Raw genomic sequence first — 19,219 nt, 5'->3', positions numbered from 1 at the left:
AATGAATAGTCCTAGAATAAACTAGGTAAGACCATAAATATGAATTATACAATATGTACGTGCTAACCTACAAGAAATATAAACCAATAAATAATAAACCTGATATTGGTAGAAGCAATGACTAAAAATGAAAATAGTGACAACTCCAAAAAATCCTTAATTAATTATAAGGAAAAAATGTGACAGTCCATAGTATAGATTTATAAAATAAGTGAGAAGACACCACCAAAGAGTCTATAAAAGTTGCGCGTGGCACAAATTGGACAGGTGACTCCCAGGTTCACAGGTGAGTAGATAATTGATTCCAGGATCTAACGGTGAGTCAAAACTGGGAGGACCACACGTGAACAGAAGATCTAAATCGGTGCCGGGGCCATCACCAGGAACAACAAGAGGCTTACCGGAAATAAATGACCTGAAATGACATACGTCATACAAGTCAAAAAAGCTTATTGACCACCTGGTCAAAACGATATAATCTGTCAGATGTCATCAGCGTACGGTGGGAAGGGGAGGTAACGTCACAGCTTTCACATCCATAGGCAATCCGACACAAGCCAAACGAATAGTTCACATTGCATGCGAGAGGTAAAAAAACTTACATAGCGTGATAACGTTTAAAACACTGGTTTATTAAAAATTAATAGGAAACAAACTCACATGTTGGAAGATCAAAAACAGCTTAAAACATCATATAGCGGCGATCGTGAGGGGTCCACCTGACATGTTTCAGCCAAGAAGTCGTCATCTGGGGTGTGGAGCCCCCCTCATCACCGCTCTTATAAACAGATAATGACCCCCACTGGGAGTGTCCACGGACCGGAAGTGCCCTGAATGAATAACACTTTCGGTCTCAGAGGTCATAAGTGCACCAAATTAAAATACCCACAAGTAAAATTGCAATTAAAAAGGGGGAAAATTAAATTTAAATTTAAACAGGGGGAAATAGTAATACCATCAGCACAAAGAAATAACCATAATCTAGCTTGGTCTCCCAGTCCGGAGACCAAGCCTCATTATCAGTGTCCAAAGGCTCTAAAGATGTGGGTACAGCGGCGCCGCCGCGCTCCGCCCACATAACCAAGCCTCGCTCCTAGGTAGCGCAATGACGTCACGCCCACACTCGTAGTGCGACGCCGATGCGCTCCACAGTGCTCTCCAGGCCTCACTTCCAGAGACATCAGCCGCATCCCATCCGACTAGGACGTATGACGCCGCTGCCTCCACAGAGACCAACCAAGCCTCACTATGAGGCCGGTCATGTTACTAAAGTGTCAGCAGAGGTGAATACTTAAACAAAGAGTGTCACCAAAGATGGATATTTCGAGAGTCATGGACAGTAAAAAATAGGCACACATAATGAATGTAGTAAATGCCCAGAAGCACATTAAGTAATTACCTCAATATAATAGTAAACGGGCATCTCCCACGCCTACTAATATAAAATTGTATGGAAGGCAATGCTATATAATGGGATCATCAAAGAGACCGCCACACTCCCAATGGGGGGCATCAACAACAGTCTCATCAACACCATTATATATTAATACATAGGAATAATAAATATTCAACCTAAGTACTATAAGAATATATTAAACACGCCTGATTACTAGGCTAAAGGATATAAAATATAAACAATAAAAAATTAATGTTTACGCTTTTTAAATCATAATGGCAACAGAAACTACCCAAATGGCCCTGATCAAAAGTTCTGCTGATACCCCAGTTCTTAATACCATGTATTGCCCCCTTTAACATAAATGACAGCTTGAAGTCTTTTGTGGTATTTGTAGATGAGGCTCCTTATCTTCTCAGATTGTTAAGCTGCCCATTCCTCTTGGCAAAAAGCCTCCAGTTCCTGTAAATTCTTGGGCTGTCTTGCATGAACTGCACGTTTGAGATCTCCCCAGAATGGCTCAATGATATTGAGGTCAGGAGACTGAGATGGCCACTCCAGAACCTTCACTTTATTCTGCCGTAGCCAATGACAGGTCGACTTGGCCTTGTGTTTTGGATCACTGTCATGTTGTTATGTCCAAGTACGTCCCATGCGCAGCTTCCTGGCTGATGAATGCAAATGTTCCTCCAGTATTTTTTGATAACATACTGCATTCATTTTGCCAACAATTTTGACTAAATTTCCTGTGCCTTTGTAGCTCACACATCCCCAAAATATCAGCAATCCACCTCTGTACCTTTCATCATAGGCCTTGTTGACTCCTCTCCAAATGTAGCGTTTATGGTTGTGGCCAAAAAGCTCAATTTTGGTCTCATCACTCCAAATGATTTTGTGCCAGAAGGTTTGAGGCTTGTCTCTGTGCTGTTTGGTGTATTGTAAGCGGGATACTTTGTGGCATTTGCGTAGTAATGGCTTTTATCTGGCGACTTGACCATGCAGCCCATCTTTCTTCAAGTGCCTCCTTATTGTTCATCTTGAAACAGCCATACCACATGTTTTCTGAGAGTCCTGTATTTCACCTGAAGTTATTTGTGGGTTTTTCTTTGCATCCTGAACAATTTTCCTGGCAGTTGTGGCTGAAATTTTAGTTGGTCTACCTGACCGTGGTTTGGTTTCAACAGAACCCCTCATTTTCCACTTCTTGATTAGAGTGAACACTGCTGATTGACATTCTCAATTCCTTGGATATCTTTTTATATCCCTTTCCTGTTTTATAAAGTTCAACTACCTATTCCCACAGATCCTTTGACAATTCTTTTGCTTTCCCCATGACTCAGAATACAGAAACGTCAGTGCAGCACTGGATGAAAGATGCAAGGGGCTGTCAGGATTCTAGAAACGCATTGACTATTTATACACACACACTAATTACAAGCAAACAGATCACATGTGAGGATGGTTACCTTTTAATAGCCATTTAAACCCCTTTGTGTCAATTGTGTGCATGTTATCAGGCCAAAATCACCAGGGTATGTAAACTTTTTAATCAGGGTCATTTGGGTAGTTTCTGTTGTGATTTTCATTTATAAAGATTAAACACAGTTGATTGATAATAAATGGCTTCAGCCAAACGCTAACCATGAGTGAAAGAAATGTTTTTGTGTTATCATTCATATTCTCTGAAAAATGGCCAAGAAATCATAAATTCTGCCAGGGTATGTAAACTTATGAGCACAACTGTATTGAAGCCAGAGAGTCAGCAAACAGGAAAGTTTGCTTGAAAATGGAACATCAATTGTATAATTATTTTTATTTTTACTAGTAAGGATTTATATAGCACCAACAGTCTGTACAGCTCTTTACAATATAAAGGGGGACAGTCCAGTTACAATACTATGCAAGACAAGAGGGTTAGGAGGGCTCCGCTTGTGTGTGAACTTAAACCCTAATTTTAATGGGAAAAACAATCAGTGTAAGCTAATTTGACACTAATTAAACCCATGCTAGCTACTTTTTTTTCTGTTTTAAATGTCTGTGAAGCGTGAGGAAGAAGTGAGACTTTCAGATGCAGTTTAATTATTAGGTTGAGTTCTCTCTACATCTCTGGATGTCATCTAAGCCGTGTATTTCTTCCCCTTACAGCTGGAGATGTCTTCCTTGTATCATACACGGCTTCGCTGAACACAACCGATGCCAAGAACGGACTGAAATATGTTCTATCGGCTGTGCTAACCTTTCAGAATTCTTCAGGGGTACGGTTTACTAAATACACATTTCCCTGAGGGCAGATCTACAAAATGAACCTTTGATACATCCGCTGCATCTGCTCTCCTTTCTTTTTTTTTTTACACCTCTCTGTGTGCTTGTTTTCCGCCAGACCGTCATATAAAGTAAACCTGTTGACATTTGAGTGATATATCTAGGAACAAGAATAAAATGCAGACATTTAGAGGTACTTGAATGTATTCTATGGCTGCTTTCACACTGAGGAGTTTTTTAAGCTCTTTTGCATTAAAAAAAAGCGCCTGAAAAGCTCAAGAAAAATGCTTCTCTTTAAAATCAATGAATGTGTTCACACTGGGGCGGTGCGCTTCCGTTCCATTTTTGAAGCATGTTAAAAAAAAGCACCAAGAACGCACCTTCCCATTAAAAGCAATGGAAAACGCGGTAAAAAAGCACCCGTTGTGTGTTTTTGGTGCAGGTTTTTGAGTCACATGTCCTTTAAAAACCGCACCGCAAACAAAACAACGTTTTTGCAGCAGATCAGTGTGCAAGTAGCCTAAATTGTCTTCATAAGTACCTCAGAGCCCCAAAACCGGGGGTGCTCCATTATTCATTTTTGGAAATTCTGTTGAAGGGGAGTTGAACTGTGAAGTGGTGCCCAAAGAAGACTAGCACAGTTTATCTACAGATGGCTGGTGGGAAAGGGGTAGAGGGGTTTGTAGGGAGCAAAAAAAAAGAATCACGTTTTGCTGCTTTGCAGCCTGAAATGAAGACAGACATGGTTTTTGTTTTATCCGACTGTATTTAGTGCAACTTATAACATCCAAGTGAAAGATAGAACACCAACATGTCAGAAAAATAAAAATTCAAAAACAGAATCACTGAGTTGGAAAAAGGAACACCCCCTTGTGTCATTATTTTGTTGAACCACCTTTTGCTGTAGTTACAGCCTTTATTCTGTTGGGATATGTCTCTACTAACTTTGCACATCTAGACTTTGCAATATTTGCTTACTCTTCTTTGCAGAACTGCTCAAGTTCAGTTAAATTTGATGGTGACCGTTTGTGGACTGCAGTCTTCAAGTCATTCCACAGATTTTCAATGGGGTTTAAGTCTGGGCTTTGACTAGGCCATGTGAGAATATTCACCTTTTTCTCCTTCAACCACTGCGTGGCCAGTTTTGCTGTGTGCTTTGGGTCATTGTCATGTTGGGAAGTAAACCTTCTTCCCATTGACAACTTTCTGGTAGAGGGCTGCAGATTTTCCCCAAGAATTGAATGGTATTTTGCCCCATCCATTTTTCCTTTTATCCTGACAAGTGCTCCAGTCCCTGCTGCAGAGAAACACCCCCATAACAGGACATTACCACCTCCATGCTTTACTGTAGGAATGGTGTTATTTGGATGATGAGCTGTATTTGATTTCTGCCACAGATACAGAGATATTGTTTGGCATTGAGGCCAAATAATTAAATTCCAGTCTCATCTGACCACCTTAAATGCACCCTGAAGATTCTGAGACCACATGGAAAAATGTGTTAAATGGTCAGATGAGACTAAATTAGTCCCAACAGACTAAAGGCAGTAATTAAAGAAAACAAAATACTGACACGGGGGATCCTTTTTTTTTTTTTTTTTTTTTTACCAACTTCTGTTTTTGATTTTTGGTTTTTTTCTGACATGTTGGTGTTATATTTTTCACTTGGATGTTAAAAATTTGCACTGAGTAAACACAGCTGGATAAAACAAAAACTGTGTCGGTCTTCTTTTCAGGCTGCAGAGCAACAAAATGTGATTATTTTAAAGAGGGTGATTTTTTTCTATACCTACCGTACATGTTGCTAGTTTAATCTGTTTGATTAGACCATGAGTGCTGAACCTGTGGCCCTCCAGCTGTTGCAGAACTACAAGTACCATCATGCCTCTGCCTTTGGGAGTCATGCTTGTAACTGTAAGTGGCTTGCAAAGCCTCATGGGACTTGTAGTTCCGCAACAGCTGGATGGCTACTGGTTGAGCACCCATGGATTAGACTTTCATTATATGACAAGTTTACTTTAAAATAAACCTTCTCACACCTAATCCATAATGCACATGAGTGCCCACTGTGAAACTCCAATGACCTCCTGCATGCCTACACCCAGCCTATAATGTGTATGCATACTTGTGAACCCTCCTGGATTGCACACATCAGGGAGGCTCCAGTGAGGACAAGCATAGAAGCATAGTCAGCCTATAGACAGAAATACAAGTGGCAAAGATTGTTTCCATATTGTGCTTGCAGAGATAAAGGGGACAGCACCGATCGAAGTACATGAGATATGCTGCTGCATATACAGTATCTCACAAAAGTGAGTACACCCCTCACATTTTTGTAAATATTTTATTATACCTTTTCATTTGACAACACTGAAGAAATGACACTTTGCTACAATGTAAAGTAGTGAGTGTACAGCTTGTATAAGAGCCCTTGCACACTGGGGCGGTTTGCAGGCGCTATTGCGCTAATAATAGCGCCTGCAAACCGCCCTGAAAGTGCCGCTACTTTCATTCCAGTGTGCAAGCCCCGAGGGCTTGCACACTGGAGCGATGCGCTGGCAGGACGGTAAAAAAAGTCCTGCTAGCAGCATCTTCGGAGCGGTGAAGGAGCGGTGTGTATACCGCTCCTTTACCGCTCCTGCCCATTGAAATCAATGGGACGGCGCGGCTATACTGCCGGCAAAGCGCCTCTGCAGAGGCGCTTTGCGGTGGTATTTAACCCTTTCTCGGCCGCTAGCGGGGGGTAAAACCGCCCCTCTAGCGGCCGCATACCGACGGTAAAACGCCGCTAATAATAGCGGCGTTTTACCGCCGACGCCGCCCCCCGCCCCAGTGTGCAAGGGCTCTAACAGTGTAAATTTGCTGTCCCCTCAAAATAACTCAACACACAGCCATTAATGTCTAAACCGCTGGCAACAAATGTGAGTACATCCCTAAGTGAAAATGTCCAAATTGGGCCCAAAGTGTCAATATTTTGTGTGGCCACCATTATTTTCCAGCACTGCCTTAATCCTCTTGGGCATAGAGTTCACCAGAGCTTCACAGGTTGCCACTGGAGTTCTCTTTCACTCCTCCATGATGACATCACGGAGCTGGTGGATGTTAGAGACCTTGCACTCCTCCATCTTCCCTTTGAGGATGCCCCACAGATTCTCAACAGGGTTTAGGTCTGGAGACATGCTTGGCCAGTCCAACACCTTTACCCTCAGCTTCTTTAGCAAGGCAGTGGTCATCTTGGAGGTGTGTTTGGAGGTATTATCATGTTGGAATACTGCCCTGCGGCCCAGTCTCCAAAGGGAGGGGATCATACTCTGCTTCTGTATGTCACAGTACATATTGGCATTCATGGTTCCCTCAGTGAACTGTAGTCTCCGGTGCCGGCAGCACTCATGCAGCCCCAGACCATCACACACCCACCACCATGCTTGACTGCTGTATGGTCTTGGCCACCGTGCTGCAGCTATGGGCATCCGCACAGTGGGGCAAGAGGGCGCGAGTCCCCTCCCCCCCAGAATCGGCAAGGTGTGCGGTCCCAGTGGCGGCCGTGTCACTATGGGGGTGCGGGGGGGGGGCACCCGGGTGACACTTGTCAGATGTAGCAGGTGCTGTTGAGCCCCCCCCCCCGCCATATGTGAAACGATCTCAGCAGCAGTGCTGTGATAGGGGAGAGCTGCGGGTTATTGTCAGAATGTTTCCCCTGCTCGTCCCCTGCCCCCTTTCTCATGTCAGCAGCACGGGAGAAGAGAAAGCTTCCTGCCCATTCTTCTTTCCTCGCCAGTGGAGGGCGAATCAGAAGAAACTAGAGGGGCATCATGGGAAATGTAGCCCCGGAGACTGGTGGCCCAATTGTTCTCCACAGGGAGCAGGCTACAGTCCCCAACATGCACTCTGGGGGGGGTAAAAGAGAAAAACCTGAAACAAGTGAATGCTTGACTGTGCCACACTGTAGCAGCTACAGGAGACATGGACAGAGTCCAATAGGAGACAGACAGTACTGGCATTGTATGGCTACAATAGGACTGGAGTTATATGGAGTTATATGGACGCAATAGGAGTTATATGGACACTATAGCGTCTTTATGCTGTTGTGCCCATGTAGATGCTGTTGTGCCCATATAGATGCACAACAGCAGCTATATGGGCATAGCAGCAGCTATATGGGCACAATAGCATAAATATGTTATTGTGCCCATATAGCTTGCCTCTAGCTTTTATGACATTGTCGAAAAGGGGCGGAGCATGGGTGACCTTAAAATGATGCCCCCCCCCCCCCCCAAATAAATTTCTGCAGATGCCCATGGCTGCAGCTCAGTTTCAGGGTCTTGGCAATCTTCTTATAGCCTAGGCCATCTTTATGTAGAGCAACAATTCTTTTTTTCAGATCCTCAGAGAGTTCTTTCCCATGAGGTGCCAGTATGAGAGAGTGAGAGCGATAACACCAAATTTAACACACCTGAGACCTTGTAACACTAACGAGTCACATGACATCGGAGAGGGAAAATGGCTAATTGGGCCAATTTGGACATTTTCACTTAGGGGTGTACTCACTTTTGTTGCCAGCAGGTTAGACATTAATGGCTGTGTATTGAGTTATTTTGAGGGGACAGCAAATTTACACTGTTATACAAGCTGTACACTCACTACTTTACATTGTAGCATTTCTTTAGTGTTGTCACATGAAAAGATAGAATAAAATATTTACAAAAATGTGAGGGGTGTACTTACTTTTGTGAGATACTGTATGGCAGTAAAAAACCTGCTCTGTTAGTAAATTTTCCATGTTTTGTCAGTAAAAAAAGTTGCAGCAGGCTGGCAATCCTGCTGTCATTTGTCTGTTTGTCTTATGCCCCGTACACACGGTCGGACTTTGTTCGGACATTCCGACAACAAAATCCTAGGATTTTTTCCGACGGATGTTGGCTCAAACTTGTCTTGCATACACACGGTCACACAAAGTTGTCGGAAAATCCAGTCGTTCTGAACACGGTGACATAAAACACGTACGTCGGGACTATAAACGGGGCAGTAGCCAATAGCTTTCATCTCTTTATTTATTCTGAGCATGCGTGGCACTTTGTCCGTCGGATTTGTGTACACACGATCGGAAATTCCGACAACGGATTTTGTTGTCGGAAAATTTTATATCCTGCTCTCAAACTTTGTGTGTCAGAAAATCCGATGGAAAATGTGTGATTGAGCCTACACACGGTCGGAATTTCCGACAACAAGGTCCTATCACACATTTTCCGTCGGACCGTGTGTACGGGGCATTACAGCTAAAACCGTATGTTTACACCTGTCTTTCTCTCACCACAGGTGCCTGGAACAAGCTTCAGTATTGTGGCTCCCTTTACAATCACATCAGAGGAAACCTCAAATGTAAGTTTTGCAGTTTCTCAGGTTCTCCATAATTTCCAGTTCCTTGTCTCTTATGGTCCTAATGGGGATGGTGGTGTATGATGGTGGATGACACTAGTAAAATTCTGATTTGCCCCTTTATTTTCCTGAAAGAGACTTGGGCTTTTGTTCAAACACTCTTGACACCTTTTGCATTTTTGCCCTCCTACATGTTAAAAAAGACCTGTTGTTTTGGGAGAATATGTAAACTTTATACACAGAACCGTGACTCATCCCTTATCAGTAGGCCCAGCCTTTAAAGTGATATTTAGGCAATTAAACAAAAAAAAAAAAACAAACATGTTATACTTACCTGCTCTGTGCAGCAGTTTTGCACAGAGCAGCGCGGATCCTCCTTCTTCTTGGGTCCCCCCGCCTGCACTCCTGGCCTCTCCCTTCTGCCAAGTGCCCCCAAAGCAAGCTGCTTACAATGGGGGCACCCAAGCAGGCTCTCTTCGCATTGGCTCGCTGGCTGTGATTGACTGCTGTCTTAGCCAATGAGGAAGGAGAGTCCTTGGTGAGCTGAGGCTCTCGTTCACATCGCTGGATCGTGATGCGGCTGAGATAAGTATTGGGGGGGCTGGGGGGTCACTGCACAAAGAAGGTTTTTTACCTTAATTCATAGATTCCATAAAGGTAAAAAGCCTTTAGAACCACTTTAAAGGTTTACTTGTAAAGCAATGGATAGGGATGGGGTTGGGCTTCGCTGAGTTCTGGGGTAAAATCCTGTGGATTCAAGGTCCTGTTGAATTTATGTGCAGCTTCACCCAGGAGAATTTTATTTAAACCATAATACACTGCGTGGTCTTTTGGATAAGCCAGCCTTCTCACTTTGAAGGAGTGGGGGGCACAGAGCAAGGATAAGGAAAGGATAGGAAAACTTCTTAGGGAAAGATTCGAGTTTGTAAGCAAACTGTACTTTCATTTTAGGTTCAATAAGTTTTTATTGTTTTAGTGCATTTTTAAGCAGAAAGGAACAAGAACAGGACCAGACGCCTGACAGAGGGTGTTCTGGTCAAATAAATTTGAATTATGCAAACAAGAATATAGTGCATTCCATTACATACATATAGATGACTTAGAGGAATGTCTGTGAAGTATTGTTTCAAGCATAGTGCTGACATTCGGGTGGTCACCATCTCCTACGGTCTGGACGCCCCTGTGGGAGTCTGCTGCATCCAGAAATCGAGAGAGTAAATGTGTCTAAACCAAACATTATTAAGTGTCAGAACCCAGGTTCAGTGTATTTTCAAGTCACTTAACTATCTGTAGTTCTCCTACTGAGGGCCAAGAGTACTTGCAGCTTCATGGAATGGCTATCTATACCTAGGAATAGGGGAGCTAGGAAGAGGGAGAAGTGATAGTAAAGGGGGAAAACCAGATAATGAGAGGGTGGGTTATAGGAGTGAAAGAAAAGAGGGGGGAGGGGAGGAGGGGTGGAGAGGCAACGGACCTCATTTTTTCGGGTTTATCAGTTACGGATAAACAAGCGTGAGTTAGGGGGATTTTCAGTCTCTCAAGGAGTACTTATTGATGAGAGTCTGTGCTTCAGTTCATCTGAAGTAGAGTAATGCCTCCAGATACTCCAGGTGAATGAAAACTTTTTCTAGAGATTTAGCCTGCACCTCCTCCATAAGCATAATGTAATTTATCTCACCCACCCATTCAATAAGGTATGGGGGGGGGGGGGTAGTTTTCCAGTGTCTAGGAATTAAGTGTCTACTCACACTGAGGAAAAATTTTAGGAGATTAAGCTTTTGGGATTTGATGGTACCGGGCAATATGGAAAGAAGGGCTATAGAAGTGGAGGGGGTGAGCAGTTTATCGTATATTTCAGTATAGATTTGGAAAATTTGTGTCCCAAATGGGCGGAGCACATCGCATTCCCACCAGATGGGAATGTACGTACCCTTCGCAGAGTTACATCTCCAGCAGATATCGGTAACTGAGTGGAACATGATCCTGAGATTGGTTGGTACACGATACCACCTCGATACCAGTTTATAATTTTTTTCCTGAGTGTAGCTCGAGATGGATGACTTATGGGTAAAGATAAAAGCTTTACCCCATTTGTACTTTCATTTTAATTGCTATCCCTATAGACCAGGCATCACTAAATGGCAGACCGCGGGCCAAATGCGGACCACATCCCTCTCCCATTGGGACTGCCGTGGTACCCCCATTTTGGAGCCTTTTCTTCCCCCTGCAGTCGCTCTGAAATCCTCACAGAGCCGACAGTGGGAGGCGGGACAGTTCTGGGTGGAGGGCGGAGCTGTCCACGATTAACAAGCAGGTGATTGGCTGCTAGGGTGAAGGGTGGTCTTAGCAGCCATTCACTATCTTGCAAATCCCACCTCCATCTAGACATGCTGTGTACCCCTCTGATCTGTCTGTGTAAGGTAGGACAGCAAGGGGGGTGAAGTTAATCAGGGCTGAGGACTAAATGTGGGGGGGTGGGATGCAGAGAATTGTAGTGATGGGGAGAGCTGAGGACTGGAATGTGGGGGGGCTAAGGACTGGAATGTGGGGGGGCTGAGGACTGGAATGTGGGGGGAGCTAAGGACTGGAATGTGGGGGAGCTGAGGACTGAATGTGGGGCATGGGATGCTGACGATTGCAGTGATGGGGAGAGTTAAGGACATCAAAGTGGGGGGGCTGAGGACTGGAATATGGGGGGGGGGCTGAGGGCCCGTCGGGCGGCATGATATAAGATGAATGGACATTGTGGGACATTTTTTATTTTTTTATCTTTTAATAAAGGACTAAGTGTCTCCTGTCTTTTTTACAATTTTTTACACAATGTACCCATTACCAATTCACATGGGGGGGAGGCCGGGATCTGGGGGTCCCCTTGTTAAAGGAGGCTTCCAGATTCCGATAAGCCCCCCGCCCGCATACCCCCACAACCACCGGGCAAGGGTTGTGGGGATGAGGCCCTTGTCCCCATCAACATGCGGACAAGGTGCTTTGGGGGCTACTCCAAAGCACCCTCCCCATGTTGAGGGAACGTGGCCTGGTACTGTTCAGGAGGGGGAGGTGCTATTTCATCCCCCCTCCTTTTCCTGCAGCCTGCCAGGTTGTGTGCTCGGATAAGGGTCTGGTATGGATTTTGGGGGGAAAAATCCTGTGCCATTTTTTTTTTAAATTTTGGCGCAGGGTTCCCCTTAAAATCTGGGGGGGCCCTACGCTTTTTTTTTTTTTTTTTTAATTTTTGGTTCGGGGTTTCCCTTAATATTCATACCGGACCCAAAGGGCCTGGTAAGGGCCTGGTAATGGCCTGGGGGGGGGGGGGGGGGCATGCCGTTTTACCTATATTGCCGAGACCTGACAATTCATTACAGCCACGATCAGTTTTAAGTGACTTTTTTCCTTTAGAAATGTAATTTTGCTGTGGTATTGTTCTAAACACGGGAAAACTGTGCCACTTTACAGGCATACTATAGACACCCCCCAATCACGATATTTAAAGGAATATTTCATTTTTATTGTTTCACTTTAAGCATTATTAAAATCACTGCTCCCGAGAAAATGTCTGTTTTTAAAACTTTTTTTGCATTGATACATGTCCCCTGGGGCAGGACCCAGGTCCCCAAACACTTTTTATGACAATGACATGCATAGAAGCCTTTAAAATGAGAATTTTTGTTTTTTCATCTTAGTGTCCCATAGACTTTAACGGTGTTCTGCGGCTTTCGAATTTGCCACGAACACCGCATAATGTTGGTTGTTCGCCTAACGGGCGAACAACCAAAGTTCATCCCGAACCTTTCGCCCATCCCTATTATCAGGACTTTGTATCTTTAACTTTATTCTGTGGTTGACTTGGGGTCAGCAGTTATAGTGGGGGTGTTATCTTGAGGTTTTCATTCATTTAGCTTTGTACCGATTGGGCCATTTTTTGAGTTTGGGGCCCTAAAATTATATATTATACATACTGTGTATGTGTGTGTATACATACTGTGTATGTGTGTGTATATATACTGTGTGTGTGTGTGTGTGTGTGTATATATATATATATATATATATATATATATATACACACACAGAGCCTTGAAAAAGTATTCATACCCCTTGAAGTTTTCAACATTTGTCATGTTACAACCAAAAACGTAAATGTATTTTATTGGCATTTTATGTGATAGACCAACACAAAGTGAGAAAAGTGTGGCGTGCATTTGTATTCAGCCCCCTCTACTCCGAAACCCCTAACTAAAATCTGCTTTTACATCTGTGTGTAATTTATAAATACAGCTGTTCTGTGAAGCCCTCCAAGGTTTGTTAGAGAACCTTAGTGAACAAACGGCATCATAAAGGCCAAGGAACACACCAGACAGGTCAGGGATAAAGTTGTGGAAAAGTTTAAAGCAGTATTAGGTTTAAAAAAAGTATCCCAAGCTTTGAACATTTCATGGAGCATTGTTCAATCCATTATCCGAAAATGGGAAGAGTATGGCACAACTGCAAACCTACCAAGACACGGCCGTCCACCTAAACTGACAGGCTGGGCAAGGAGAGCATTAATTAGAGAAGCAGCCAAGAGCCCATGGTAACTCTGGAGGATCTGCAGAGATCCACAGCTCAGGTGGTAGAATCTGTCCACAGGACAACTATTAGTTGTGCACTCCACAAATCTGACCTTTATGGAAGAGTGTCAAGAAGAAAGCTATTGTTCAAAGAAAGCCATAAGAAGTCCTGTTTGCAGTTTGCGAGAAGCCATGTGGGGGACACAGCAAACATGTGGTAGAAGAAGCTCTGGTCAGATGAGACCAAAATGTAACTTTTTGGCCTAAAAGCAACGCTATGTGTGACGGAAAACTAACACTGCACATCACCCTGAACACACCACCTTGAAACATGGCGGTGGCAGCATCATGTTGTGGGGATGCGTTTCTTCAGCAGGGACAGGGAAGCTGGTCAGAGTTGATGAGAAGATGGATGGAACCAAATACAGGGCAATCTTAGAAGAAAACCTGTTATGCCCCGTACACACGGTCGGACTTTGTTCGGACATTCCGACAACAAAATCCTAGGATTTTTTCAGACGGATGTTGGCTCAAACTTGTTTTGCGTACACAAGGTCGCACAAACTTGTCGGAATTTCCGATCGCCAAGAACGCGGTGACGTCTACCACGTACGACGAGACTAGAAAAGGCCAGTTCAGAACCAAGCGCGGCACCCTTTGGGCTCCTTTTGCTAATCTCGTGTTAGTAAAAGTTTGGTGAGAGACGATTCGCGCTTTTTCAGACTCGTGGCTTTCAGATCGTTTTCTGCCGTTCAGTTTGTGCTTGTGGGTTTGTATCTGCTCTTCAATGCGTGCAAGCAAGTTCCGCGTGACTTTAATTAGTCATTGTATTCTTGTTCGTTCGTTACTGTTTTTCAGGTCGCTCTTCACAGGCCTTGCTTGTCTTCAGTGCGTTCTGTTACTTCGTTCTGAGCAGCTGACCGTTTTCTAGCCATGTTGCGTATGCGTACTCCTCGTAGAGTTCGTGCTGTGCGGGGGCTTGGTGTTGGGGTCCTGACCTTGACACAAGTCCAGTCCATGAACAGGGTGGGGAGGAGTTCATGGACCAAGAATTGGTTGCTTCAGCGTGACCAGTTCTCTCATATGCCTTTGCTCCGTGAGATCTGTGAGAATAATCCTGATGATTTCAGGAACTTTCTCAGGATGACGGACCCCGTATTTCACCGTCTGTTGGCTTCGCTGACCCCTTATATTAGTAGGCAGGATACCTGCATGAGGCAAGCCATCACTCCGGAGCAGAGGCTCGTCGCTACCCTGCGGTATTTGGCGACAGGGAGAAGTCTGCAGGACTTGAAGTTCTCGACAGGCATCTCCCCCCAGGCTCTGGGTATCATTATCCCAGAGACCTGTTCTGCCATCATACAGGTCCTGCATAAGGAGTATATGAAGGTAAGATTTGTATCCTTTAATATCACATTTTTTTGTATTTAATGTTTGATAATATATTGTATTTCTTTCCTCATTCCCTAATGACCATGATTGGAATATGCTGTGAATGTCCCCTTTGTTCTCATGCATGCAGGATTTTTATGTAATTATTTTTTTAGGTCCTTCATACAGATTGGCCTTCAATAACCTCCCCAGCATATTCTCTCCTGGCCCTATATTCACCTCATGTAGTCACTTAACAATGTATTTTATCAGCTCCATAGTAATGCTTACCCCAAACACCCCCTAAAATGTTTAGAAATGTGATTTTAGCTTTAAATTCTGGCAGAGTGGCAGAGGCTTATTTTTTGTGGTGTCCCCAAATCATTTTTAGTAACCCTCCCTCCCCCCAACTGCTAAGTCAGCTGATCCCAATTCTCTATCTATACTCAATCATCTATCTGCTGACTTTGCCAAACCCATACACACTATACCCATCTGTTTTGTGCTCTGATGTATGCATGAATTACCCAAAGCATGTAGTGCAAGGGCCTGCCTGTATACTTTCAAATGGTACTGTTTAAAGTTTTTGTATCCTATTATTATCTTGATAGGTAATAGCAGAATGTCCAAATGTCCTCAAATGTGTACAATGTGTATTTACATTGGCTTGCGAAAGTATTCGGCCCCCTTGAACTTTTCAACCTTTTGCCACATTTCAGGCTTCAAACATAAAGATATAAAATTTTTATTTTTTGTGAAGAATCACCAACAAGTGGGACACAATTGTGAAGTGGAACGAAATCTATTGGATATTTTAAACTTTTTTAGCAATTAAAAAACTGAAAAGTGGTGCGTGCAAAATTATTCGGCCCCTTTACTTTCAGTGCAGCAAACTCACTCCAGAAGTTCAGCGAGGATCTCTGAATGATCCAATGTTGTCCTAAATGACTGATGGTGATAAATAGAATCCACCTGTGTGTAATCAAGTCTCTGTATAAATGCACCTGCTCTGTGATAGTCTCAGGGTTCTGTTGAAAGCGCAGAGAGCATCATGAAGACCAAGGAACACACCAGGCAGGTCCGTAATAGTGCTGTGGAGAAGTTTAAATCCGGATTTGGATACAAAAAGATTTCCCAAGCTTTAAACATCCCAAGGAGCACTGTGCAAGCGATCATTTTGAAATGGAAGGAGTATCAGACCACTGCAAATCTACCAAGACCTGGCTGTCCCTCTAAACTTTCAGCTCAGACAAGGAGAAGTGACAAGAAGAAAGCCATTTCTCAAAGATATCCATAAAAAGTCTTGTCTAAAGTTTGCCACAATCCACCTGGGAGACACACCAAACATGTGGAAGAAGGTGCTCTGGTCCGATGAAACCAAAATCGAACTTTTTGGCCACAATGCAAAACGATATGTTTGGCGTAAAAGCAACACAGCTCATCACACTCAACACACCATCCCCACTGTCAAACATGGTGGTGGCAGCATCATGGTTTGGGCCTGCTTTTCTTCAGCAGGGACAGGGAAGATGGTTAAAATTGAGGGGAAGATGGATGCAGCCAAATACAGGACCATTCTGGATGAAAACCTGTTGGAGTCTGCAAAAGACCTGAAACTGGGACGGAGATTTATCTTCCAACAAGACAATGATCCCAAACATACAGCAAAATCTACAAAGGAATGGTTCACAAATAAACGTATCCAGGTGTTAGAATGGCCAAGTCAAAGTCCAGACCTGAATCCAATCGAGAATCTGTGGAAAGAGCTGAAAACCGCTGTTCACAAACGCTCTCCATCCAACCTCACTGAGCTCGAGCTGTTTTGTAAGGAAGAATGGGCAAGAATTTCAGTCTCTCGATGTGCAAAACTGATAGAGACATACCCCAAGCGACTTGCAGCTGTAATCGCAGCAAAAGGTGGCTCTACAAAGTATTAACGCAAGGGGGCCGAATAATTTTGCACGCCCCACTTTTCATTTTTTTATTAGTTAAAAAAGTTTCAAAAATCCAAAAGATTTCGTTCCACTTCACAATTGTGTCCCACTTGTTGGTGATTCTTCACAAAAAATAAAAATTTTATATCTTTATGTTTGAAGCCTGAAATGTGGCAAAGGTTGAAAAGTTCAAGGGGGCCGAATACTTTCGCAAGCCACTGTATATCTTTGTATTATGACACTTCTTACCTGTCCAGTGGGCTGCCAATAGTGTAACTAAGGAGGGGCTGTTCCAAGTAATACCCTGTATTTAGGCATTCATCTCTCAATGAAGTGAAGAGGGTTACCTGTCCAAGATTTCCACACACCCCATAATGTTAGAAATGGCCCATGGGGGGGGGGGGGGGGAATGATAGGTGTACCTTATACTTTGGCGTTGTTAAATTCCCCTTAATTAATGCTATCTGGAGGTTGCCCCATAATGTTTGTGCCTAATCTGCTTGCCATGTTTCTGAGCAAAAATAGTAATTTGTTTTTTTTTTCCTCAACAGTTTCCTTCCACGCCACAGGAATGGCAGACTGTGGCCTCCCACTTTGCCCAGCGGTGGGACTTTCCTAACTGCGGAGGGGCAATTGATGGGAAACACGTCCACATCGTCTCACCACCCAACTCGGGGTCGTACTATTTCAACTATAAGGGGTTCAATAGTATTGTGATGTTGGCGGTGGTGTCGGCTAATTACGACTTCTTGTATGTGGGCGTGGGGAAGAATGGCCGGATGTCCGATGGTGGAGTCATCGCCCAGACGGAGTTCTACAGGCGTCTCCAGAATGGCAGCTTGGACTTGCCGGCTCCAGAGGACAATGTGGAAGGACTCCCATTCGTGTTCGTTGCTGATGAAGCGTTTGCGCTGGGGGACCACCTGATGCAGCCATTCCCGATGAGGACCCTCACCCCGGAACAGAGGGTTTTTAATTACCGGCTGGCCAGAGCCCGAAGAGTGGTGGAGAACACATTTGGAATCCTGGCCAGCCGGTTCCGCCTATTTCTGACACCTATCCATATGGCGGAGTATAAACTGAACCATATTATACTGGCGTGCTGTATTCTCCATAACTTTTTAAGGAAACATTCGGCCAACTATGCTGGCTCAGTTGGGCCTGAGGCCGGAGTGATACCTGAAACACTGACGGCGCTTGAAAGCGGCCGTCCTGGCTTGCCCTCCCTGAGTGCCCGTGATGTCCGGTTACGATACCTGGAGTTCTTTGTGGGTAGGGGGGCTATCAATATGCCTTCAAATTTGTGAAGCCTTTTTCCAATAAAAAAGCAAAAAAATGAAAATCTTTGTGGACATTTACTGCTTGTGTTTGTTTTAGCTGACCCTGACAGAAATGTGGGGAGTCCTGAAAATGGCGTGATTGTGTAACCTTATACAAAGCACTGTTGTCTGTTATTTACTAAAGGCGTATACACTTTTTATACTACAAGTGCTCTTGAAACTGCAATGAAAATGCTCTTGTAGTGCAAAGAGGATTTGCCCTTAGGAAATAACCCCAATTTTCGCTGAAAACAGCAATTACATCACCCCAAAAGTGTTGTAGTGTTGAGACAATAATCCACACATTCTTGATTAACAAACTTTTTTATACCTGCACAATCACATGTGCATCTACCAAAGGTTTTTAAAACAAAGCAACATGTTTGTTGTATAACAATTTTTGGGGTGGCATTATCAAAAATATAAATGTCCATTTAAGATAAAACAGGCCTGTGTAAAACCAACAAGAAAGACAAAAAACTTGAACTTACAAAGTTCACATATGGTAAAACTTGAAGGCAATATCAGACATGAGTATTTAGGAACTGTGTTTGATATTGCGTTCAGATGGGGTCAAATCAACCCAGGAAAAGCCAAATTTGGAAGATGCACACCAATTTACGAATGTCAACATGTGCTAGCTGCCATCACGGGGGGTCAGGGGACATGTTTTGGGGGAGCAAGCCCTTCCTCATAATTGAGGAAGGGGTTGCACCCCCAAAACGCGTCCATTGATCTCCCATAATGGCAGATAGCACATGTTGGCACACTGTGTGCGTCCTCCAAATTCGGCTTTTCAAAACATTGCTAAAATATTTAAAACATTGGACCACACTAAATAAAGTGATTTTGTGGGGTTTTAAATTTGCCCCAAAACATCAATTATGTTATTATTTTTTTGAATAACATCATTTATTTTTTTCTGGATGTTTTGCAATTCTACATTACACCCCATTATCTCCCCGATCAGGATCTGGGCACTTTCAGATGTGAAAGGATCTCGATCCCTAACATCAC

At 43.7% G+C, this 19,219-nt stretch overlaps 1 protein-coding gene across 1 annotated transcript in view; it reads left to right on the top strand.

The window, feature by feature from the left end:
* Positions 1-19,219, top strand: part of EVC2 (EvC ciliary complex subunit 2) — a 321,014-nt gene that overhangs the window by 88,877 nt on the left and 212,918 nt on the right. The window contains exons 6-7 of the mRNA XM_073610268.1: positions 3,542-3,651; positions 8,975-9,037. Of these exons, the coding sequence (XP_073466369.1) occupies positions 3,542-3,651; positions 8,975-9,037 (173 nt within the window). The remainder of the gene's footprint in view (positions 1-3,541; positions 3,652-8,974; positions 9,038-19,219) is intronic.

Source organism: Aquarana catesbeiana, linkage group LG01 (assembly GCF_042186555.1).
Source record: "Aquarana catesbeiana isolate 2022-GZ linkage group LG01, ASM4218655v1, whole genome shotgun sequence".
NCBI lineage: Eukaryota > Metazoa > Chordata > Amphibia > Anura > Ranidae > Aquarana > Aquarana catesbeiana.
This window is presented reverse-complemented; position numbering and strand designations above follow the sequence as displayed.